Raw genomic sequence first — 25,535 nt, 5'->3', positions numbered from 1 at the left:
GCAGCGTAGTGCAGCTTCCATATGCACGACGGTTGCTCATGGTCATCGACGTTGGTAGTCGTGATGGAGGAGACGTGCCACCAGGCGTCAGCGTGGGTGCATCAACGCCTAAGGGCGCTTTAGCCACAAAACACCAATAGACATTATATATCAATGTGCAATAAACATTACACTACTTCTGTGAAGACACGTTTCACTTTCGTGTTCTATACCGATTCCTATATAAGAGGGATCAACCACATTTTTTTTCTTTCTGCCGCACGGCCGGTTCCGCCGCTGCTGCGGATGCGTGGAGGCGAGTGCCATCCGGTGGTGCTGCAAAGAGCCGAGCGCAGCTGTGTGATTGGTAGAAACGCGGCGCGCCGCGGTATGATTGGTAGAAAACTTTCGGTCACGGTCAACTCGCGAACTACGCCGACGAAACCGGATTTTCTGCGCCACGGGGCCCTTTAACCTATCGCTTTATTAAAATGGCCGACGTGTTCTTTCTTTTGCATGTGGACGCATGTCGTTCTTGCCAATGAGTGCCCGAGAGGACTCGTATAAACATTGATAGCCGAATAAAAAAAAAGCTATGACGGCTTATCTTGCTGCATTATAATACGTGTGTGAATACTTTCGGGGTCCCCGAACAGCCTAAGAGCTCCCAAGACTTTTTTTTTTTTCGTCTGGTGGATCCCCGACCGAGAGAGGGTTGGTCTGTAAGACAGGTCCACCGCCATGGCCATGAATGGCGCTGGCTAACACAGCCAGGGCTAGTTTATAAATGCGAGCACACAAATACAAAAAATTCACCAACGGTTACGATATTCCCTAATGCGAAATTGGAGCGCAGCTCTATACGTGTTTTTCTTCTCAAGCTTTAGTCATACCCTCCTCCTCCGCTTTCCTCGTCGCGCTCTCTTCGCTGTCACCGTCTTTCATCCCCCGCTGCGCTCCGCGTTCGCTTTTCATCTTTCGCTGTGCTCGTTCGCTTGGTTATGTCGAGGCACGCCGACGCTCAACGCAGGAACGGGTGGCTATATAAGAGCTGCGCTGTAAAAGCGTGGACGAAGAGGCAGCCACCGCCGCAGCTCGTGTGGCAAGGCACAACACGCCTCACGCGGAGCTCGTGGGTTCGAATCCCGCTAGTGGCAAATCGTCTTTCCTTCTCCTTACATATTTCTTTAACTAATAATAGGATATCTGTATCGTAAATTTAACCCTCAGACACACAAAAACAAAAATTGCAGTTAAGTATTGTTAAAATAGCTTATTCTCTTCGTGGCTTCATTGTCATCATCATTATCAGCCTATGTTTATGCCCACTGGTTATCTAACCTACGCATTACATGGCCCGCCCAGCTCTATTTCTTTCTCTTAATGTCAACTGCAATATCGGCTACTGCTGTTTCCTCTCTGATCCACACCGCTCTCTCCCCGTCTTTTAACGTTATGCGTCCGACTTCATTGTATGTGGTTTCAAATGCTTGCTGCTGAAAATCGAGCCTCTGGGCTCCTCTAATTCTTCTAAATCATTCCCATCGTGCTGTAAGATATAAAATTGGCATCTCATTGGTAGTTGCAGCGACTTCGAAGGTTGTCGCATTTTGATTGGTCGTACAAGGGCATGACTATAGTTAGGTATTTGCACAAAGTTGTGATTGCGGGACCAAAATGAGGAACACTCACCTGTAGGCTGCGAAGGCAACTATCGTTAGTAGGACAAGCACGCCGCAGGAGACGCTGCCCAGAATCTTCCATACTTTCGTGTCCATGTATAAAAAGAGACAAAGAAGAACAGATAAAACTGACTTAGGATGCCAACGATGGCACACCAAACGAAACCACTGGATCTTATTTGCGGCATAGTATTACATTGAACACCCTTAAATTCAGCCTCGGGTAATTCGAATGTTTCGCTTAATTCGAACGCGAAACCATGTAATTTCTGTTAATTCGACCCCTACCGCAGCGCCCCCTCATGCGCGCAGCAGTTACTGAATGCTTGAAAACACAAGAAATTCAGCATAATTCGCTACTGCTTCCCTAGGTGACTACAGTGACGGCTGCAACCTTTCCTGCAGTGATGATGATTTGTGCTGTGCCCTGGGCGATGTCTGTTTTCAAGATTTTGTCAGCACCGGCGACACTTTTGAGGTCTAATAACCACTGACCGATACCGACGTGTGTATAGCTACTGTAATACTGTACTGAAGTAGCCTGACGAAAGAATACTTAAAGCAATGAGGAAGATTTGAATATGCTCATTAATTTTGCCGCCGTTTTTTAATCTGACCTCTATACCGACCAAAACTTGCGGTCTGAAATAACGGAAGTCGACTGTATATGATATACTATGCTACGCCGGCTATTATAATAATGCGATTGATACAAATGCTCTGCTATGCGATGCCGTTGAGCCAAAATTGCAAGTTGGGCAAATTAGCTCCAAGCGTGTATCATCTCGGGTGGAAATGCCCAGGACTATAGGCACGTTCTGGAACATATGTAACCGGTCGGCGGTGATGCCTTCCATGAGTGGTCGCAAATAAATAGCGGCAAGGAAATAGCGCGCTTCGAATAAAACCAATGTTTAAAAATCGGTGCATGTGCTGCATATACCTAATTCCCTGAGTCTGTGTGTAATTTGCGCTATTTCCTCTGCACTATGTCGAACCAATAAGGATGAACCTCCTCTCTAACCTCCCCCCCCCCTCCCCCCGTTATCGAAAACTGGGTCCAGCCACGAGCGAACGTTAAAGAGTCGACACTTAACTCGTTCTGACCATAAGATGCTCCTGTAGTGAGACATGCATAATATCCCTCATCCACTGCCAGAAATTACCTTGAACCATCATTTAAAGGTACGCCAAAGAGAAAAAACTATTATTTCAGCCGTATGTACAAACTTCCCCTCTGCAATACCGAGAACGCTACTCCTACAAAACAGAGGCTCGGTGAGCCAGAAAAGACATAATACGAGGGGCTACGCTGCCTTGAAGTTCCCGCACCGCATCGCCATGACGTCACGAAGTTTTTAGGCGTCTCCGCGTTTCCTCGGGCTTATACTACATCTCGCAAGTTTTTTGCAGCACTGCATGTGGAAGCTGCAGAACTCCTTAGCCAATAGGAAGGCCGAATGCTATCTCGAGATGTGTTCATCCGCGCCGCGTCGTCTGCTCAGTGGCTGCTAAATTCGTGGTATACGACGTACGTAACGCAAAGGTCCTAACATGTCACGTGTATACCACTGCAACGTATCTTGTACTGAGCAAGAACGAAATACTTATAATCCTGCCATTATAATCAGACAGTTACGCCCGGCACTATACTCCGCTTGCCCAAGGATAATGCATGTGTATGCATCGTACCTTGGGCAGCGCTGCAAATGACTTGTGAGATGGAGCGTAGTTCTATCGGTGAAGATGGACGACATTGTATTATAAAAGAGCCAGTGACTGAACTTAGCCAATTTCAAGAACCTTTACTGAGCCACTGTGACCCACACACGAAGTACACTTTGAAATCTGTGACGTACGTCACACTAACGTATACCAGCGCTGGGGTCACGGCGCGAAATGAGAAAACATTGAACTTTTATCTTAATCTTCTCTGCTAATATTCAAATTATTATAGTAAAATTAACGAGAACGGTGTTGTGAAAGAATACGTTGTCGATATAAAATCGATCTAGCGTTTCTCTTTAGTGTGCCTTTAGTTTAAATGTATTATCCTGACAAGTACGGTGAAACGAAATACTTATAAACGCGCAGACAAGCAATTTCAAACAGACACGTTACAGACTACGCATTACACCGCACACATTTGCCTGCCGCGCTGACTTGCGCATACTTACAGTGATACGCTGTGCATTCTTCACTGTTACCTAGAGCTTCGCTGCGACTAAATATAAGTAACGGAAATTCCAACAGAACTCGAAAAAAGCGTGTGTGTATTTGAATTCTGCAGTACTACTAAATGCCACGGAAACGCCCGCTTACGTCGAAGTTTTTTGTTGTTTACATTCTCATGGAGATCGTCTGTTGGCAGAGGTATACGATCACATCCCTCCCTCCCGCCTTCCAAAAAAAGAAAAAAAGAGAAAAACACCTTTGTTGCAGAACAAAGATTACCGACAACGGCACCATGAGTTACAGCGAACGAAAATCCCCTTAATAAACATAATGACATGAAAGTTATCGAAAATTGTTACATTTCTGCCTTTCTCAACTTACAGATACACTTCTCTCCGTTGAATCCACATGGAGGTTCGTCCCTTGGAGGCTCTCCCTTGATCCATTCAATTGTGTCGAAGAGCTTCAAGACCTTCGACGAAGAAGAAAGTGGGAAATAAAATGAAATACGATTTAGGACAACATTTAAGTGCGAACACACATCGGGTAATAGAAGTGCCTGGTCCATTATTTCGGCGCAGTGAGTCTGTGGGTTGGAATAAGTGCACATGTTGAACGAAGATGAAACGACAGAAGCAAGAAAGGTGTTGTTCTAATTTAGTTTCCCTCTACTGACGGCGGATACGATTTATGGCAGGTTGTGCAATTTAGTCGGATGGAATTGGAACAATAGAAACCTAGTTATGACTAGGTTTCTTACGCATTGTACTAAGAGGTTAGCAAGAAAATCACATTGAAAAACAAATTACAGTAAACCCATCGTAAACTCGAACTCTGACATCTATGAATATCAATTAATTAAGTCGAAATATGTTTCTACTTAACCACTTCTTAACTTAACGACCACAGCGTTTGAGCGAGATCGCGGCTTGATAAGGACGCTCGCTTCATGCTCGCGCGACGGTGATGTAAATGCCGCGTCACTCGAGGGGCTTCTGCTAAAGGCGTGAGAATTGCACCCTTCCCTATATATAGTTTCGGTTTTCGAAGTGAAATTGTCCGGAATGTAGAAAGTAGCAGCATCAGCTTTTTTTTTTTTTTTTGTGGAGACATCCAAAAACCTGACGCTCCTATTTTCTGCATTAGATTATACTCGGGCGACTCTTCAAATATTGCATTAGGATCAGTCGTCTTGTCTCTTAGCCAAACATGCTCTCTTGGCACTGTGCCAGTAACACATTTGTCCGTAGACGCCGACGTTTGCGTTGCCGATGCACGCAAAAGTGACCGAAAATATAACTTGTGGTATTTTGGAAAGATACCGTGTGGTCTACGCGCTGCCAGAGGACTTCTATTCTCGTGATTTCGCTTATCTCGAATTTTCTTCCGGTTTTTACAGCTTCGAGTTAAGCGGGGTTTACTGTATTACACAACTACACGAAGGCCCATAGTTTTACCGGCCGTATAGGTTGCAGTAAACATTCGCTTACTATAATTAAAGTGAGAAGCATAGTGTCACCCACACTAAGGCACATATGAACAGATATTGCTCGCTGACCGTGAACATACGTTGTCACAGCTCGGGTGTGATGAAGAGCTGCAGACAGAGGGTAGCGAGCGTGTCGTGCTGTCTCTCGCTACAACGCGTCTCCGAAACTGGAGATTACGTGACCTCCAGCAGTATAGGCGCGCATGAAGCCACCAGCAATCTTGACTCGACCTTAGCCTTTGCACTCGCCGCAGGTTAGCTCCAAGATACGGCAGATGGGCCGCGCATGCGCTCAGCCGTGAGGACAGCCATGCGCAGCCACTGCTGGGCTAGAGGAGAGTACGCACGCCCTCCTCCCCTAGCGCGCGCTTGGTCACGTGGTCTCCAACATTTGGTGCGCGGGAAGCCTGCGCGCATCAAGCCACTATCCTTCTCGGCTCACTCTCGCAACCACATCATACGACATGCGGGGCGCGATAGCATGTTATCGCACTTGGACTTTATGTAGAACATCACGGCTGCAAGGACGCCGAAAATTTGCCTGAAGTGTGAAATGATGATGATTATCCTTAAACATGGCATGTACCCACAGTGGGGCATATGCCAAGGATCGGGTAGTTTTATCAAACGCACAGGTAATAATAAATACAGGAATGAAATGAGGTAGACGGAAAAATGTAGAACTGGAGAACATACGAATATAGCTGTAATCCATTAGTCAGACCAGGTGAGTGAACGATTTAATTTAAAATGAAACAGAAGATTAATATAAGGATTCAGGCCGAACAGAATTCAGAAGAAGTATAATAAAGCATTCCTATGACATCGGTGTATTCTGTTCCTTTGATTTCGTGTTCTTCGCTTCACATTCTTTCCTTTAGTCTTCGTTCAAAATGGGCGCTTATTTTAACACGCAAACAGGAACCAATCAACCCGGAAACTCTTAGAGCTCAGTGAGTTTCCTTACCGGCAGGGCCGATTCATTGCCGGAGAGTTCGAAGACCCCCACGGGAAAGAGGCCGAACATGCTTCCCCTCTGACCGCCGGATTTCTTGCGCGCAATCAGGGTGTAGTTGCCCTCGGCATCCCCGTTGTCGTCCATGCGCACCATGTATCCCATGGCGCCTGCAAAATATTACAGTCTGAATCCGGATAGATCGAACCCACATATAACGAATTATTCGTGTATAACAAACAGCAGTGAAATACCCTTTAATTTTTTATAAAATTTTTATTTATATATCCAATTACCTATACATCGAACTTTTTCGTGATCCCCTTCAGATTCGATATATCCGGGTTCGACTGTTTAGGCAGCCCACAGAGACCAATGATGGATTCTATTGTACAGTTCGTTAAGCAAAAAAATCGGGGTAGCTTGCACTAGTGGCGCAAGGCTAAAGACACAGCGGAGCTGATCGGTTCCTAGCTGGTCCTGGCTATACGGAGTGATGCTAAGTTATACGAACTAATGCCAAGTGATGCAAAGTTAGACGAAGTGTATAAGCATTTCCTCGTGGTCCATGGCATCGGGGAACGCCTCGCGAAGCACTTGCTGTCCGAGCACGCGCACACGTAGGGGAAGTGGGGCGAAAACTATGCACAGTGTACGGGCGGCGCGCAGCAGACGACACGCCGGGATGACGTCACGGCGCATGCGCAGTAGCGCGCAGCTGGTGGGAGCTCGGCCGAGCTGCCGCCAGAGGCGCCTGCTGCAGTCACGGACACAGCGAGCGTCCGGCGCTAACGCGGGGAAACGGAGAAGCGCGGATGGCGTAGGCAGCACCTCTGCGCGTTGCCTCGTTGGTGATGCTACAATTTGTTTCTCTCTCTCTCGCTCTCATTTTCTCTTTCTCTCTCCCGAGAATAGCGCGCGACGCTCCGCGAGGTGGTTGCTAGGCATCGCAGTGGCAGGCGGCACACATTACGGCCGGCTTAAACAGCTCCGCCGTTAAAACAAAACCTGGGAAACCATATAGATTTCATTTTATTTCTTTGCGCTATCGAGCGAAGTATAGGTTTCTTGGCGATGGCCTACGGTGTGTTTCTGAGACCGGCGCTGAGGATATTCTCTGCAGCGCCTGTTTCTAACACCCCCCCACATCACTCTGTCGTTATGACTCACAGACACTGTCACCTATAGAAGGGCTGCAAATTGATTCCGCGAAACAGTCCCGCACTCACTGTGGTATGATCGTCCCCGCATGTGCTCGAACAGATGCTTGCCGTTCCGGAAGTCGCCTCCGTGCTCGACGCACGCATTGACGGCCCTCGCGTACACCATGACGGCGTCGTACAGGTAGGCGCCCTCCGACGGAATCTGCGTCGACACCCAGTCTCGTACGATGGCCTCCGAGGTTTGCGCACGCCGGCTCGTCTTGCTTGCCGGCGCGCGCAAATCTCAGAGGCCATGCTTGTACTTCCGAAGCACAGAGTGCGGTACTCTGCTTCCAAGGCTTCTACGGAACAACACAAAATTCCTGGAGAGAAATCGTCACTGCGCAGTGGTTGCGACGGCCGCGGTTATCTCGCGTTGTAGGAGGTCGTCGTAAAACTACATGGAATGAAGAATCCTAATTCTAATACTCCTGGAAGAGCTGAACTGCCCCTCCTCAACAACTTCATGTGGCACTTTCATATATCTTACCACAGCTAGAGGCCTAGGCTACATTCGATAGTGACGACTCGAGCTGAGAGGGATTAGCAAAGGTGTTTATGTCTCAATGAAAAGGGAGGGGAGCTTGACATGCCAGGAGCGTGATAAATTAAAGGGAAACTGAGACATCCACCCAAATGTAGCAATTTGCTACAATGGAAACCCAACCGGTTTCCTCGAAAGAAAGCCTCGCAGTTGAAGAAAAATTCGTCCTGGTCCCGGACTCGAACCCGGGACCACCGGTAACCAGGCGGCTAGCAGATGGCAGGGCGAAGTCCAATTTGTCGACAACTCGAAGCAAAGGCAAGTGTATGACGTAATAGTTCAGTGGAAATCCGCTAGGTGGAGATAAGTAATTAAAGGGAAACTGAGACATCCACCAAAATGTAGCAATTTGAGTGGTTGTCTCACGGTGGTCCCGGGTTCGAGTCCCGGACCAGGACGAATTTTTCTTCAACTGCGAGGCTTTCTTTCGAGGAACCCGGTTGGGTTTCCATTGTAGCAAATTGCTACATTTGGGTGGATGTCTCAGTTTCCCTTTAATTACTTATCTCCACCTAGCGGATTTCCGCTGAACTATTACGTCATACAGGAGCGTGATATTTTTTTTTATTAGAGAGATTTGCCACAAGGGATGTGTAGTAAATAAATGAACAAGGCGATGATCGTAATCTGTCGATCTATAGCTGAATCCAATTTTTCTTTAAGTTACGCGAAAACCGTATTGGAGACTTGGAAGAACTCTCTGTGGGCCTAGTAGGTGCATACTAGACAAATTTTTAAGGCGCAAGCAAGAGACACGGCGCCTTAAAGGCACCATGTTTGTGTCCTAAAAAATTGTCGACTGTTGGAGACGTTCAGGGTGGGGAAACACGACAATAATTAATAGACTGGCACAAAAGGGAACTGAACGACAGAATCGTTCTTCTGAATATCTAAATTTTTGCGCCGTTTTTCCACCAATAATATACGTATCACCTCGATCAGCTTTTAGTATTATTAGAGACAAATGATGAGTGCAGCCCTTGGTCAAGCCGTGTTCCCGTCATAAAGGCATACATGGCTGAAATGAAAAAAAAAAAAAAAAAAAATCGGCGTGAGAAAGAACGTGGAAAAGAGAGATTAGTAAAGGACAAGACAAGCGCTGCGTGGTCGTTTTTCTCGTCCCCATTGTCCACGTTCTTTTTCCGCACCGAGTTTTCTCAATTCCAGTATAATGCGTAGAAACTCGACCAACTTTCTGAGCTTTTTGAAAAGTATAACGTAATACATCGATCGCAATAACCTATTGGAAGTTGCGAATTGGAGGAACGGACCTTCTTCCTGCCTCCAATGGTGTTGGCGGCATTGACGATGTTGAAGGGAGGCCTCTGCATGTACTCGTTGACGGCCACCGAAAACTCCTCGAATCCCGAGGCCGGGGAGCCTACGATGCCGATGTAGGAGCGGAAGGCGCGCACCACGGAAAGGTCCGGTTCCTCACGGAACAGACCTACCGTGGAGAGGAAGACCATTGTCACAGTTAATTACTGTGCCTCTGAGTACCGGGGCCACTTGCACACGGGAATGCACATACTTGAGATATTAAATACCCATCATCATCATCATCATCATCATCATCATCATCATCATCATCATCATCATCATCATGTCATCACCGCCGTTACCGTCTTCAGCCTATATATTGTGTCTATTGCAAGCCGAAGCCCTCTGCCAGCGATCTCCCATGACCCCTGCTTTGCGTCAACTAACTCCATGCCATGCCTTCAGACTTCGTATATCTCACCAGACCACTTAATTTCCCTGCCGTCCTCGACTGCGCTTCCCTTCGCTTGGCGCCCGTTCGGTTGCTTTTATAGACCACCGGTTACCTGTTCTGAGCATCACATGAGACGTTAGGCATTTAAACACAACTAATTGTGTAAGAGGAAATTGTGTAAGTTGGGAAATTTGCAGGCACGAGTTGGAATCAGCTAGCGCAAGACAGGGGTAATTGGAGATCGCAGGGGGAGGCCTTCCGTCCTGCAGTGGACATACAATGACATATCGTAAATATAGGCTGATGATGATGATGATGAATTGTGTAAGAGGTAAGGAGATTTCTTAGGCTAGAAAAACGCTAGAGAAACCCGATAGTTTATCCTACACTAAATACAGTCGAACTCGGATATGTCGAATTCCCACATATAACTAAATATTGTGCATAACGAACAGCTGTAAAATCCTCTTAAACATTTTTGCATAAAAGTTTTATTTTATGTATCGAATTACCTATATATCGAACTTTCTCGTGATCCCCTTCAGATTCGACATATCCGGGATCGACTGTAATTCGCTTCGTCATGCTATACATCCCGAGTGTTCGTTTTATCTCCCGCGCATTTCTTGCTATTTCTGATCACTCGTACGTCCCACCAGTTATACCTAGCCTATCTTCTCCCACGCTTCCCCCGCCACTTCGCTTTGCAACAGCAATAATGAGCTTACGTGCATCCATCACAGTCACCAGTATCGCATTTAGTGCAGGTAAGCTTATACTACGGGGCAACGACCGCTCCCGATGCATGCTCACTTAGTCCCGCTCTACACTGCCGCATTGCCCTAGACTGTATCCTGTAGACTTTCTAACCTCACCACCCAATCCGGCTTTCTGCTCGCACCCGAATACCTTTCCCCGTCCACATGTGTGCACTCCTTGACTAGTGCATACAACCACTTGTACTCACCCGAATCCGTTTCTTTCCTTTTGTCATGTCTGCTGCGGATGACAGTGATGGAGTCGCGTTTACTGTCTACACATCGCGTATTCTCGCACGTTATTGGTCGCGGCAACGTAAAGAGAGCGAGTGAACTTGTTCAGATGACGTTTGTTAGACAGGACACCGACGAACTTTCATCTGTTTTCCTTTGTCTAAATAAGTAACCATATTAATGGCTCGCAAGATAGACACGTGTCTATTATGTTCATTTTATTCTTTTAATCAATTTATGCTTTGCAACGCCCCTCAAGCAGTGCCTTTATAGATATTGATAAAACCATAAGCCACACTATTGTAAATATTCTTTTCAGTTTAGGTTCTTTTTTGCCCTTCGTCATTGACTCGATCCAAGCGTTCATTATCGCCGATATCGGTCATTCGCTGGAGCGGGTAATAAAAAATAAATAAAACAAAATTAAAGACTAGGTCATTAGTGAGAAAAAAGATGCTGCGCAGTCCTCCTACGCGCGAACGAACTGACCAGTGAGATAACGCGTGGGTCCTTCGGCGTCGTACTGCTGGACGTCGACGCCAACGACGAAGTACTCTCCGCCCTGTAGCAGTCCGCGGGCTTCCAGGCTCGCCATGAGGCCGATGTGCTCGAAGTACTGGCCCAGCACGATGAACACTGCGCATACCGGCCATGTATACACGCTGCAGCACAACTAAAAAGCTTTTTGATGCGAAAGCATCAAATGACCCATTGAGCGAAAAAGCCGACGTCTGTAGCAGCAAAACAGCACCTAAATTCCCATTGGCTGCGACGCCGCGTCACGTGCGCGCCTCGAAGGAGCAGAGCGGGCGAAGGGACCGCGGCTTATATCATATCGCAGGTGTTCCCGAACTTTCTGGCCTTGTGGAACCCCACCTGCCTTCCCAAAGTGCCGCAAAACCCCCTCACTAGGTTTTTTCCGACCGACGTGTTTGTACGGTCTCGCGGTGATTGCTGCGATAAATCAATTCAACGGCTTTAAAAAATGATAACAAAAGAAGTGCACAAATCATAAAATCATTCAAACAGGGTAAGAAGTGTGTAATCCGTCTTGAACGCCGCGGCCGCGATGGCCTTTCTTGCGAAGACAATCGCAGTGCGGATGTGGTGGTTTTAATTGCTAAATTCGAACTCTAATGTAGAAATTCACCGAATTGGGGGATGGGGTCGGGTTCGATCGTTTTGGCCGCTCGCGGTAACCTTAAAATGTCGTTCGCGGAACCCAGTTTGGAACCCCTGCCATATAGGAAACGCCGCGCTAGAGCAGACAGAAACCGTGAACCGTATCCTAACAATGGAGTGCTACACTCTAAAAAAAAAAAAAAGCTTACACCATTTAGGATTTATGTTGTCTTCGAGCAATAATCGTCATCTATTTTGCGTGCCTTTCCTTTCGTTAGCGCTGCGCGCTCGGTACTTTCAGGTCCCGAATGGCATGCGCGTTATTAGCATGACATAGCATTCTTGAGAGGAAAAGTAGCGAGCGTAGAGTTAAAAAAAACGCAAGCAAGACAGATAGTGGCTATTGTTTAGGGAAAATAAGATATGCACCAAGGATATAAACTATTTTTAGAGCGGTACGGTATACTAAAACGTCCTAATATTTAATAGAATAGCGCTGTAAAGCACATGGGCAAGACCTATTCGCAAGAGTAGGTCTTGTGACTAAGTCTTGCGACTAGGACTTGCGACTGTCTCGCGAAACATTGGCGCAGGACCTCTGCGACTATACTAGACAGAGTGGGCGTTCTACGGCATCCGCACCCGTCATACATGCCAAGGGAGTATTCACATGACGTCACGTACACCGTATTGTAGTTATATTCACTGTTCGAGATAAGCGGATCGGATAACGCGAAACTTTTCACCGCGCTGGCTGTACAACAACACAGCGACCTCGATGACGTCATGCGTGTAACGCCCACCTATATTTTCACCGCCAGCTCGCTCCCGCCCCTCACCACGCGATAAGCTAAATAATGTGCCACAGTTCGGACGTGCCGATCTTCGACACGTACCTCTCTGTGTATACGTCGTCCAATGCATTCAGTGCCTGAGTCAACATTTTACGCACTAGGGAATGCTCATCTATCGCATTGCACGTTTTGGGGACGGGTGTATTGAAACCGTTGTTATGGTCTAAATTGTCCGCGGTTATTGCTTCCGCACACATTAGCTTTATTAGTGTAATTAAAATATGTGTTCTAACGTAAATAATTTTGAAGTCCTTTGGTAATCCTTGTTAATTAACGAAGTGAACGTTCTTATTTCTAAATAATTAATACAAGCTTATTCAAACAACTGAACTGCATGCAGGGGCGAAATTGCGTTATATATTACAAAGTTAAAAAAAAGACTTGGTGCCACTAAAAAGCGATAAACACCATGTACACGATACAGCACAGTTCAAGACATGTCAGCCGTGCGTTCAATGACTGCCAATGGCCCACCTCTCGCCTTTGGCGCGGCATCCTTGAGCATCGTCTCGAACGGACTCGGGCCGTAGCCGTAGTGGTAGGTCTCGTTCCACGAGCTCACGTGACGCAGCCGGACGCCGTGCGACGTGAGCGTCGACATGACGCCGTCGGCCACGTGACCCAGCCGCGAGGCGTAGAACAGCGCCACCTGTCGCCACCCGAAGTGGGCAAGCAGCGCGGCCACCGACTTGGAGATGTGCGTCTCGGGCGGACGGGTGCGGGCGAAAGTCGGGAAGCGCTGCTTGTCCGAGGTCTCACGGCCCAAGCAAAACTGCGATGTACGGTCTTTGTCAAAAGAAACTAAGCCAACTAAAGCACGAGTACTCTGCGAGCTCTGGGGCCCTATATTCTAACGACCCATTTAATTTTCCATTCTTTCCACCCTTCGTCAAGGGCTTGGATCTAGCTAAGCACGCCACCGCGCTGCAGTTATCGATGGGATAGGCCACTCGCACCACCGCATAATCACAAAACAAGAATGGAAAATAAGATGGAACGTTACAAAGTACCAGTCCTGGCTGATTTGTGTCACGTGTCCGTGGAACTCCATGGTGCTTTGAGAACGAGCAGTTCGCATCCCTGTCCACACCTTTCGGCCATAGCACGGATGCAACAGGAGGCAGGATCGACGTTCCGTATTGTCAAACTGCGATCATGCGCGCAGCGGCCTTGTCTAGTTTGACAACGGTTGTACATACCTACAGCCACTGTAGTAGGTACACAAGAGAACCAGGTCAACAGGCCCTTTTGAAAGTTGAGGAAAAATCCCTACACTATATAAGAACAGAAGGGACTTGTTGGCAATACCTTTCGAAGGTGTTATGTTTCCCGTGTTCAACTGCTATTTCGAGAGCTCTCGCAACCTACAAAAGTGGAATATACGTTCATTTTGACTTGGCAAAAGTGAAAGTACTACAGTTCACGGAATGCCAGCAACACCAGAGACAACAACAGCAACGCTGATGTCTGCGCGTCTTGTGACGCTTTCTTCAGCCTCAACACGTTAGGAAAACCAGTCATTGTGCTTCGTCCTTATTGTTCGCAGAGAGAAGAAAAATGTGACAGTGTCACGTGAAAGGCGAAGCATCGATTGCGATAGGAAATTATTAGACAGCTACACGAAGTAAAGATAGTAGTTTTATTGGCCGCACAAACTTGTAAACATTCGCTTACTAACTAAATTAAGAAGCATATTGTGTCACACGCCCACAGACAAACATGAACACATCTAACTCGATGACCGCGGACACTCGTTTTCAAAACGCTGGCATGAGGAAGAGCGGTAGCAGCAGAGAGCGAATTGCCCTTCTTCCTGCCTCCCCCTTAAACGCGAACAAGGCGGCGAGAACACAGCGCACACGAAGCCCTGAGCCATCGCGCGCCTAGACTCCTTAACCACCGCAAATCGTTTTCAAGATAGCGCCCGCACGACCGCCGCCAGAATAGAGCTCCCCCCCCCCCTGCCCCCCCCCCCCCCTCCCTGCTTCTCTCCTGCTGCCTTACGCGCGATGCACGACGGCGCGCTTCCTCTTCGCCTTCCTCCCTTGCATGCGCGAGATCGAACCGCCATACTTCTCGGCTCACCCTTGCACGCTTTCACTCTCACCCACAGCGTACGGCGCACGGCCGCGATGTCATCGCACTTGAACTTTATACGGAACATCACGGCGACGGCGACGGCGAAAATGCGCCTGGAGAGCCCATATAATTGGTATCGCAATGAAACAAATCCAATAAACGCTAGTTATTGTTGCAGCCTACGCCTTGGCAGCAGCAAATAAACAGAACGCGGTATTTACAACTATACTACTAAACATATAGCCTGTGATATCGAGCTTAGAGGCTATGTTTTGTGTGCTTTAGTTCACGCCAGCGCCAAAAGATGGCGTCGCCAGCACTGCTGCTCTCGTATGCGTCCCCGATATGCTCCGGTATTCCGTAAACAGTAGTACCGTTTCCGAACAGTAAAAAAAAAAAAAAGCACTCGATTAATGAAGGAATGAGGGATCTGCGGAGAGCACGCACGTAGGACACCATGGGCAAGTTGAGGGCAGCGGCCAGGTAGGCCTCGTGGACGCAGGTCTCCTGGGGCCCGATGAAAGCCGACACGTTCTGGCGCCACAGGCGCGCCGTCTGAAGCACGCTGTGCCGCTCTCGGCCAAAGGTCTCGGCGACGAGCACGTCCAGGCGGAGGCCACCCATCAACGGAGCACGCAGGTTCACCTGCATTCACACCACGAGATGGTGCTAGGTGATAGATCATTCACAGAGCTTTTAGCATTGCCAGTATACAGGGTGTCCCAACTATCATGCACCAAGATTTAAAAATATGCAAATGCCACGTTTACCTGGACGTTTACCTGAGTATCGCTTGGAGATACTCAGATTATTTTTACAGTCCGCCTAATTACATAGTCCTAACTAATTAACCAACTTTTCGTAATATAATTAGATGAAAAGTGTCAGTGAGGAAATTGTAGAGCAACATGAAAAACTCCCGATAGAGCTTTCTGTTGCTCAATACGTGCTACATAAAAGTGTTTTTCCGAGCGTGAAAGAAGCCCGCGAATACACGCAAAATTGCCGCGCGACTGGCCGCTCGAGGCACTTAGCTTAAGAACTTTTTCTTAGAGCGCAGAACGTAATGGCCCGTTCCTGCGGCCAACGTCGTCGGCGACGTAACCGAGCGAACGAGCACAACAGCGAAAGATGAGACGCGAGCCCCGAACGGTGGAGACCAATGAGAGCGGCCCCTTCAGTGACGTGCGCGCGGGAAACTGGTTTCATGCGGACACGCCCGACCGCTCGATGCGTTCTCGTATCTGGTTTCAGCCGGACCGCTAGTTTCGTACTATCGTCTGCTCGCGTAAGCTCTCGCTCGCGCTTGTTTGGTTTGCTTGGTTTGGTCTCGTTCGCGCTTCTTTCGATTGTCATGGTTTGCGATTGTTTTGTAATTTGATTGTATGCGCGACGCGAATTCTGTAGTACTTTCTGGAAGCCAAGCGGCACCAGCAATTACACTGGAACCTTCAACCAGTCACTGCTTAAAAGCCGACGCGTTTGACCCGCAGATTAGATATACGACGATTGCCGACTCTGCAACATGTCTCTCAAATTCTTTGCCTCAGTATATCGCGAAATAAAACACGTACAGAGCTGCGCTCAAATTTCACATTAGGGAGTATCACAATCGTCGGGGACATTTTTTTATAGTGTCTGTGTTTGTGTCTGTGTGAACTGGTCCGGAACATCCACGTAGCCTTGCCACACTGTCTATAATAGGAGGAGGCGTGGCACAGTTCATACACACACAAATACGTTGTGCGACAGAGCCAAAACATTACATACTCGTAAAAGCAAGCAAGGTTGTATATATACGAGCGTACTTACAAGTCAGGCGCATGAACTCAACATGGGGGACGACGAGTTGTTCAATGTCACGTTACCTTATCGACTGCCAGTGTGAGCGCACCAGATATTGCCAGTCCTGGACGTCGGTAGCTCCTGTCACCGGGAAGTCGCTGTGATCCCGTCAGGTAGCCGAGGATGAGAGTTTCGTTTGTTCTCGTATACGCCGATCGCCGAGATAGGAGGACCAGAAGAACAGCGATAGCTCTCTCGAACATCTTTGGCCGACCGCTTATTTCTGCTCAGACTTGGCAGGACATGACCGACGCTACAATTTCTCTTTACGTTGCTTCGTCGATGTATCTTTACTGAAGTCTACGAGCTTCACACTGAAAAAGAAGCAGTGCTGCTCGCCGGATACTTGTATAAGAGCTTACGAATAAATGCAGCTTGAAGGTTTTTCAAGGGGCCGACCGTCAAGCCATATTGTACGAAGCCACTTCGGTGCTCTTCAACGTTGACGTTCCTGCGTTGGAAGCCTGAGTAAAGAAAAAAAGAAGGCTACACACATTACTCCCAGTCAGTGTGAATTAGTGGTCACTCCGATGAATCACGTCACGCGCACTCCCTCGAAGTCGGCGAAGTCAGCACAATGCGATCCAGAAGCTGTTTCGTCTCAGCGCAATGAAAATCAGAAGGTTTCATGCACTATCTCGGTAATTGTCGTGAAAAGATAAGTTAAGCTTCGAGGTTTCTCAAAAGCGAGAGCACCTCACCAACGCACCGACATTTAAAGAACTCCGCTTGATCTGCAAGAGGTTGAACCTCAGTGCTACATTTAACTGGCACATCGCACTCGTACGCCGGAACCACTCTGCTGCACATGTAGAACTGATGAGAACCGTTAAGCCACTTAGGCAGCGCTCTCCGAACGTGCGAAAACTGTATGTGTGTCGCCGCCCACATAAATACTCGCTTCCGCAGCATCGTGTATGCGGGTGAAGTATCACCGTTAGACACACGCGGGTGCAGCACATTCGGTGTCCCACAGAGGCGTAGGTCATTGACTGCTGGGGCTCTGACAATGAGAAAAGTATGCTGCAAGTGTTCAAAGTGGGTACGAAACAACAATGTTAACTTAGGCTGTGGTAGTAAACTACGTTTCTGCAAAAGCGGAACGATCGACAAGTGTGATAAATCGGAAGAGAAGAGAGAGAGAGAAACGAAGAGGGAAAGGTAGGGAGGTTAACCAAGGACGTGCCCGGTTGGCTACCCTACACTTGGGGAGGGGGAAAGGGGAAGAATAGATAAGGAGAGATAAGGAAAAATTGGAATCAGTCAGTCATTCGCAGAGACAGTCAAAGAACAATCTCCGCTGTCACAAGCGTTCGTACAATCCAGTACTCTTCACGAACTGCAGAAGGGCTTTTGTGGCCTTTTGCATGCAAGAATGCATAGGCCATGGCCCAAGAATCTTTTCTTCCGAGAGCGTTCTGTCATCTAACAGGTTGAGTTTAGCTTGGAGAATACGTCGTTGAGTGTCAAAAGATGGACAGTGACACAGAAGGTGCTCGAGAGTCTCGTCGCACCCGCACAAATTGCACGCCGCACTGTTGGCCATCCCTATTAGGAACGAACAGGCGTCGGTAAATGCTACACCCAACCACATGCGACACAGTAAAGTTGTTTCACGACGGGAGAGTCCAGGTGGTAGGCGAAGTCGCAAGTTAAGGTCAAGAGAATCGGAACAGACCCAAGAAACCTTGCACCCTTCTTTCAGACCGGTGAGGCACCTGCTCCTTATGACGTCATGCATATTAAGGGGCGTTTTCTCGACTCTGGGGAGTTGTTTATCTGTGAATAATGACTAAAGGCAATACTCGATATTTTGAGAATGTCTCCAGCGTTGAATTGGCCCATATGCGAGAAGATATTCAAGCGTATTTAGCTTTCTTTCCTACTTCCACCTGTTCTCCCTGTCGGATTCCTTCGCTTTTATGGTTGGATTGTACTAAAGTACGAGGTAGCTGCCTTTGTTGAAGTTTATTGGAACTTTGACCTCTATTTTGTATTACCGCGAAACCTTTTCAATTTTAAAAGAAATAGATTTTATTCGTCAGCTTGCCATATATATATATATATATATTCCCCCGATTGATCTTTGTTTTTTTATTTGTTGGTTTGTTTTAGTAAGGGACATTCTATGTATGCCAACATCGAGGTGTCTTCGTACATGCCTGCGCGCAGCCTGTAAATCTTGCTTCTCCACAATAAGAGCCATAATGTGGAGAAGCGCGCTTTTGTAAGCGGAAATAAAGGAGGGAGATGGTGCAAACTACACGCGGATGTAGCCTTGCAGATGTATGCCGACAATTTGCTCCGCCCGAGCGTCTCTTTTTTTAGTGTGCGGGGATAAACGTGCACATGAACACGCAGTTCATCACAACATACAGTTCCCTCCGTATCCAATGTTCGCAATGTTCGCATTACGGGATTGGTAAAGATTAATTCATGTCTTGCTAAACTTTCCCACTCGTTGATTGGGGTAGTATCTTGACGAAAAAAAATTCGCCGACGATTACGATACTCGCTAATGCGAATTCTCAGCACAGCCGTTTAGGGGTTTTGAATAGGCAATATAGTGTGGCACAGATTTGAAATTGAACAAGTTACTAGCCCAACAAGGCGGCCATCACTTTTTTCTTTCTGTTCTTTCCGCCAACTCGGGTCATCTGAGTAGGCCACGGTCTAATGGGCGAAGAAACCGGGCTTTAAACTAACAGTCGGACGCACTTGGGTCGCCGGGTATGGGCACATACTGGGTGGTGATGATGATGATCGGTGAGGCACATACTGGGTAACTATTGCCAATTACACTTCCTTGAACATCTCTTGTTGTTGAATGAAAGTGCAAACGAAGCTAAATTTTCATGAGCATGGGGCTAGCGTAAATTGGCTTGCGAAGTCAAGATTTATTCATTGTATTTTAATGCCTTAGCATTCTTAGAGTACTTCACGCACTTTTCGGGGGCTATCTATCTATCTATCTATCTATCTATCTATCTATCTATCTATCTATCTATCTATCTATCTATCTATCTATCTATCTATCTATCTATCTATCTATCTATCTATCTATCTATCTATCTATCTATCTATCTATCTATCTATCTATCTATCTATCTATCTATCTTTGTACGTAACCGTTTCCCCGCCTACCTGGGTCATTAGGTAGTCCGTAGTCGAATGCATGGGTAGCGCATCGAGCTGCTGTGCTGAGGACAGGGTTCGAAGCCAAACGTTCAGACCAACTTGGGTCATTGAGTATGTGACTCTCAAGACTGCCTGTTTATCGGCCAGCAATACCCGTAGTGGGTAAGCGCCATCGCGCGTGAACAAGAACAAGGTCACGCGACGTGCTTGCTCGCCCGCCGCCGCAGCGCGATTCCACCGAGGACGCGGAATCGAATCGACTCCTCTTCGGCAAAGCAGCAGTGATCGAGCACCGAGAGAGAAGATGCGCCCGCAGGTTCCAGCCCCGGCTGCCGTCCCGAGGAATTACCCTGCGCCCGTAGCCCTGCGGCCGCTGGAAGCCGAACCAATGCCGCCGCTGGTCCCTAGAGGTGAGTGTTGCCTGCGGTGTGTACTTTATAATGTTACATGCTCTCTGACCTGTCTTGACCCCAAACAGTCGTTCACCTTGCGGGCGTTTCCTTTCTTGTAGACAGAATCATTTCGAATGAATCGATCGCGCTTGAAATCTGGAACATCTTCTCTGGAACATGTACTTCATATGGAACGTTTTCTGCAGTTAAAAAATAATCTTGAGTTTTACGTTCCGAAAACACAATCTGGTTATGAGGTACGCCGTAGTGGTGGAGTCCGGCTTAATTTTGACTGCTTGACAGTTATCCTAGAATGTATAGTCATATTTTAGTTATTATTATTTATATTTCTTTTATTTCCGTTATGTTACTCTTAACTGTAACGATAATAGTTCACTGGAAATTATTACATTGTACTTGCTAAACTGAAATGCTTAATCGTGATTGTCCACTGTATGGGCTGTGTAACCTGCTCTCAATCTTTTGGAATTGGCAGTGTTTTGAGGTGAAATATATACCCACAACGACCGGGGTATTATATAAATGGGTGGAAGAACAACATATCAGCATATCTTATTAAAACCCGCCGAGGGGGCGCAGTGGATTTGGCGTTTGGCTGCTAAGCTCGAGGGCGCGGGATCAAATCCCGGCCGTGGCGGATGTATTTAGGTGGGGCCGAAATGCAAAAACGTGCGCTTGTCTACCGTAGAACTGGGTGCACGTTAAAGAATCCCAGGCGATAAAATTTAATCAGGAGTACCCCACAATGCCGTGTCTAATAATCAGATCGTGGTTCTGGCACATAAAACCCCAGAAAAAAAAAGTTACCAACCTGTCACTGAGGAATTGACGAAGGTACACTTTTGAAAGAATACGCTATTCGGCTACACTGAGTCAGTGTTTCTTGGTGTTCCTTCAGATATCCGCCCATGGGTTCATGTGCTAAAAGCTTAAACGCAAGGGTGGACAATTCCGAAACTATAGCAGTGCTTTGTTTTGTTTTAGTGTTCGCCCGTATTTGTAACAGGGGCTTCACTGAAACCCCAAAATGTACACTTGGAATTACTCCTGGCTTAGGAAGAAGCAATTGAGCGGGTACATGCCGCACTCGTGTGTAATTAAACGTAACAAGCGCTCTGATCAGTTATTTCCTGTTCGCGTTCTAATTCATGCTGATGCTACATGTGCAGCTTGTTGTACCACAAACTGCCTTCTGTATATAGTGCTTCGAAAGGTACGGAATGACTGGATTGGATCGAGATTAGGACAGACAGCTGGTACTTTACTACGGAATTGTTCCCCTTACATGGTTTCCAACTGCATGTAAGCGACTATGGAACTATATTCACCCTAAATAGTTGCCAACTGGTTGTAGAGACATGACTACATATTTGCCGAAAATGGTGCCGTGTTTCAGCCTACTGAGTTGATGTTAACTTGTGGGTCACCGCGGCGGGCACCTGTCTTGATAGGTACGGATTTACTGGAATATATCGACAAGATCTGGAATGCCTATTCTGGACATTGACGAATTCCGCCATATTGTCAAATTTGCCATCTTGTCAGCTTTGATTTTCTCAGAGTGCCTTCTACGGCCTCTGCGATTGTCTAATATTGTCAATTCTTACACAATTTGACAATATGGCGGAATTTGGCAATGTCCCGAAAAGCATCCCAGAACAGACCCTGGTGCTTTATATTCCACCATTGTTCCCCATAGAGTTAGTTGGTTATACTAACTGTATGTTGTTCCCCTTACATGGTTGCCAGTTGCATATGCAGACTCTGTTAGATATACCCAACATAGGACAACATACATCTTTGACAACCGTGGCCTCGCTGTGCTAATTGTAGCAGCACTCCCGGTGCCTCCTCGGCCACCGACTGCTCGGCGCGAATCCACCGGGGGCGAGCAAGGGGGCGGGGGCATGATGGGCGGCGCCTGGGGAGGCGGCATCAGCCCCGGTTCCCTGGAGGGCATCTCCAGAATCCGCCTGTGCTTGTACGCGCTCGGTGGAATGGTGGTGCTATTCCTGCTGTTCGCCGTCTACACGTACGCCATGTTCGACGGTGAGCCGCATCAATCGCTGCGCTACCTAAGAATTATTATTGCGATAGCAACTATATATGGACGCTCCAAGCACATTTCCTCCGTCGTCGGCGTCGCCGTGATGTTCCGTATAAAGTCCAAGTGCGATAACATCGTCGCCGCGCACCGTATGTGCCAGTGAAAGCTTGCGAGGGTGAGCCGACGATGGCGCCTCAATCTCGCGCTTGCAAGGGAGGAAAGCGGGGAGGAAGCGCACCGTCTCCAGTCGTACGCAAGGCACCGAGGGGGGATAGGGGGGGGGGGGGGGGAAGGGGCATTCTACTGCTGCGTATGGCATGGCCTCGCGGGCTCTATCTTGAAAGCGATCTGCGATGGGGACAGAGTGCGCCGAGTGCTCATAGCTTCGTGTGCGCTGTGTTTTCGCCGCTAAGTTCGCGTTCCACAGAGAGGCAAAACGAAGGTCAATTCGCTCGCTGCTACCGCAGCGCTTCCTCACTCCAGCGTTTTGACAGCGAGTTTCCGCGGTCATCGGGTGAGATGAGTTCACGTTTGCGTGCGCGCGTGACACCATGCTTGTTAACTTAATAAGCGAATGTTTACAAGTTCATGCGGCCGATAAAACTACTATCCTTACTTCGTATACCTGTCTACTAAATTGCTATCGCAATCAATGCTTCTCTTTTCGGGCAAAACTGCAACTGTTTTTGAGGATCGTAGAAATGGCTCTTGTCATTAATTCTGATAGAAATTATTTGCGGTTATTGGTGTCGAGGTAAATTGCAAATAAACAAATTTCTATAATAAAGTTCTTAATAACTTATTTCAAGAGCATTCCTAGATATCTACTAACGTGAGGTCAGCAAAGCTACAGCAGGGCCGGTATTTTGTAGCGATGCCTTATGACTTATTCTATACTAGTCTTATCATCCACCGCTCACAGCCGGCTGATCCCGTTGATAACGCGAGCGGACCATCGCTCTGACCACTGACAAAGCGCGATAAGCGCGAAAAGGCATTAGCACTGGAAAGGCATCGCTACAAAATACCGGCCCAAGCTTTCAACAAATGTACGTACATCCAAATAATGTTTAAACTGAGACTATCTTTAGCAGTTTCGCTTGTCCTTTAATAACATACTTTAGACATTACCGAGCTCTTTTTGTGTTTCATAGGTCAGAGCGTGTTGCAATCTGTGCACACATTTTATATCCGCTGAACACTCCGCACCTGGCACACTTGAAATGTAGCAAAATGAGTACCGCTAGTGCGGAAAAAGGAGACGCAGCAGAAAGATACACACACAACGCAGATTTCTGACAATGTTTATTGGTGATGCAAAGACGCTATGCATTCCGAGACCCCGGCAAGGTTCTGAGACCATGGCAACGCACACCCTGCAGCTGACGTGTTAAATTATAGAAGCAGATTATATTAGGAAGCTTCATAGTCTGTGCATTAGTTCACCATCCACCACTGCAGTGACAGCAAGTGAGAATACAAACCTAAATCATGTTTTTGAAGCTTTTACATGCGTTGTTAACTCATTGCCTTTAAAGTGATATTTCCACCATCTTGTTCAATATGACACATTCACTTGTTTATTTTCTATGCACACTTCTCTCTCTCTCTCCTTATATACATACATAAACACACACACACACACAGTCATTGCATTACCCATAAACATTGTTGAAAGTCAGTGCCGTGTGTGTCTGTGTCTCCATCTTGCACACTGGGCTCGTTTTGCCATGAATTACCAACTCGCCCAATTCCTTGTTGAAGTGTAGTGCTCTGGCTGATCTGTTGCTTGCAAGGCTAGGCCCACTCTTCTTGCATCCAGCAACACTCTGCCTCTTTTGCAATTTGTGCAGAAGACGACGAGCCCAGAGCAGTGCCAGGAAGCAACGGGAAGTCAGGTATCGGAGGCAACGGCGATCGACACTTCCCATGTCCGCCAATCGTGCCGTGTCAAGGCTGCTGGCGCCAGGCAACTTACTAGTGACATCGCAATGCTCTAAAAGTTACTTGCTTGACTGACCTGCCATTTCTCTACATGACTGCACGATTTAATCCAATTTCGGTGCAACGTATTTAAGATGCCATGCTTTTGTTACTTCTGTGGTATTCCAATCCGTCAGACAAAAGAAAGAAAGGCCTGTTGGCTTTTAGCTCGGAGGAATGTAGATCTTCAGAGCTACATTTTGGTTAAGCCACAAATAAGTTATATGCAAGCGACACACATGTCAACTGTTGAGCATGATAAAAAAAAAATGCCGTCCCCAGCAGCCTTTTACACAGCTGGTGTGCGATACAGCAGCAAACGAGCTTCCTGCAACTTCGTTCTGTTGATGAAATGCTGTTATGGGCATTCGACAGAACATGCACACTGCACCATCTCCAGTGATGCGTGTCCTATGTGAAAACATAATGCAGTACAATATCTCTCGCGTGTGTGCCTCTATAGCTTGTGTAAAACACTTTGTGTAACACGAGGGCAGCAGCAGCAATGGTTACCAAAATTAATCTCCTATTGAAACGGTGCAATTAAAAGTACTAAAACAGCATGAAGGCCATTAATTAAAAAATAACAGCAATCACTGAAGGTTGTGAAGTGTGCAGCCCCAAATGCCATCTCTCGCTGCAAGACCAAAACAATGCTGCTGCAAGCTTTGCGCGCGACTGCATGCGCGATGCAAGCTAGGTGCTAGGGCAATGGACCATGGAGCAACACAACCACCGTGGAGCTGGAGGGACAACTTGACATCCTTCTTCCGAGGGCCAGCTGCCTTGGCCATCACGGTCGCAAGACGGGATAAAGTACGAGGTAAGCAAAACGAAGAATCCATGTAGGCTCCAGATGCATCACTGGAGATCATTTACAGCTTGCGATAAGCATTATTTAGCTTGGTGTGGAACTGATATAAAGTGGTTTCAGTTTCTCGATTCTCCGGCAAAGTTTGAGCTGTAGGACACTTGGCAAATAGCCTCATACCGTACTGCATGCTTAAGACGTAGTCAAAGACATATACATACCACTTTTCCTTGGCAAAGTCGAGTATGGGGATACCAATTGCCAGAAAGCTAGTGGCTAGAAGGGGCTGTGCACGAGTTTCATGTGCATTTTGCTGCTTGTAGATTTACAGGACATAGACAGTGTGCAAAGGCAGAATGAATGTTTTCCGAATCGGGGCACTTGACACATTTTTTTTTTTTTCGAACCTCTGGTTTTTCATTTAAGTACAGATCAGACCATTACTAGCATCAGTTTTTCCCACAATGAGCAAAGCCCTGCCTAGCTAAATCTCGAATGACATTGTGCGGCA

General features: G+C 47.3%; 1 protein-coding gene across 1 annotated transcript in view; it reads right to left on the bottom strand.

Annotated features, from left to right (window-relative positions):
- LOC119452723 (guanylate cyclase 32E) overlaps positions 1–15,505 on the bottom strand; it is a 38,270-nt gene extending 22,765 nt beyond the window's left edge. Inside the window, exons 1-8 of the mRNA XM_049667151.1 lie at positions 15,235–15,505; positions 13,183–13,534; positions 11,222–11,368; positions 9,298–9,473; positions 7,510–7,645; positions 6,293–6,450; positions 4,218–4,308; positions 1,672–1,744 (exon numbers count right to left, since the gene is read on the bottom strand). Of these exons, the coding sequence (XP_049523108.1) occupies positions 1,672–1,744; positions 4,218–4,308; positions 6,293–6,450; positions 7,510–7,645; positions 9,298–9,473; positions 11,222–11,368; positions 13,183–13,534; positions 15,235–15,438 (1,337 nt within the window). The 5' untranslated portion in view covers positions 15,439–15,505. The remainder of the gene's footprint in view (positions 1–1,671; positions 1,745–4,217; positions 4,309–6,292; positions 6,451–7,509; positions 7,646–9,297; positions 9,474–11,221; positions 11,369–13,182; positions 13,535–15,234) is intronic.
- Positions 15,506–25,535: the final 10,030 nt, after the last annotated feature.

This window comes from Dermacentor silvarum, chromosome 5 (genome assembly GCF_013339745.2).
Source record: "Dermacentor silvarum isolate Dsil-2018 chromosome 5, BIME_Dsil_1.4, whole genome shotgun sequence".
Lineage (NCBI taxonomy): Eukaryota > Metazoa > Arthropoda > Arachnida > Ixodida > Ixodidae > Dermacentor > Dermacentor silvarum.
This window is presented reverse-complemented; position numbering and strand designations above follow the sequence as displayed.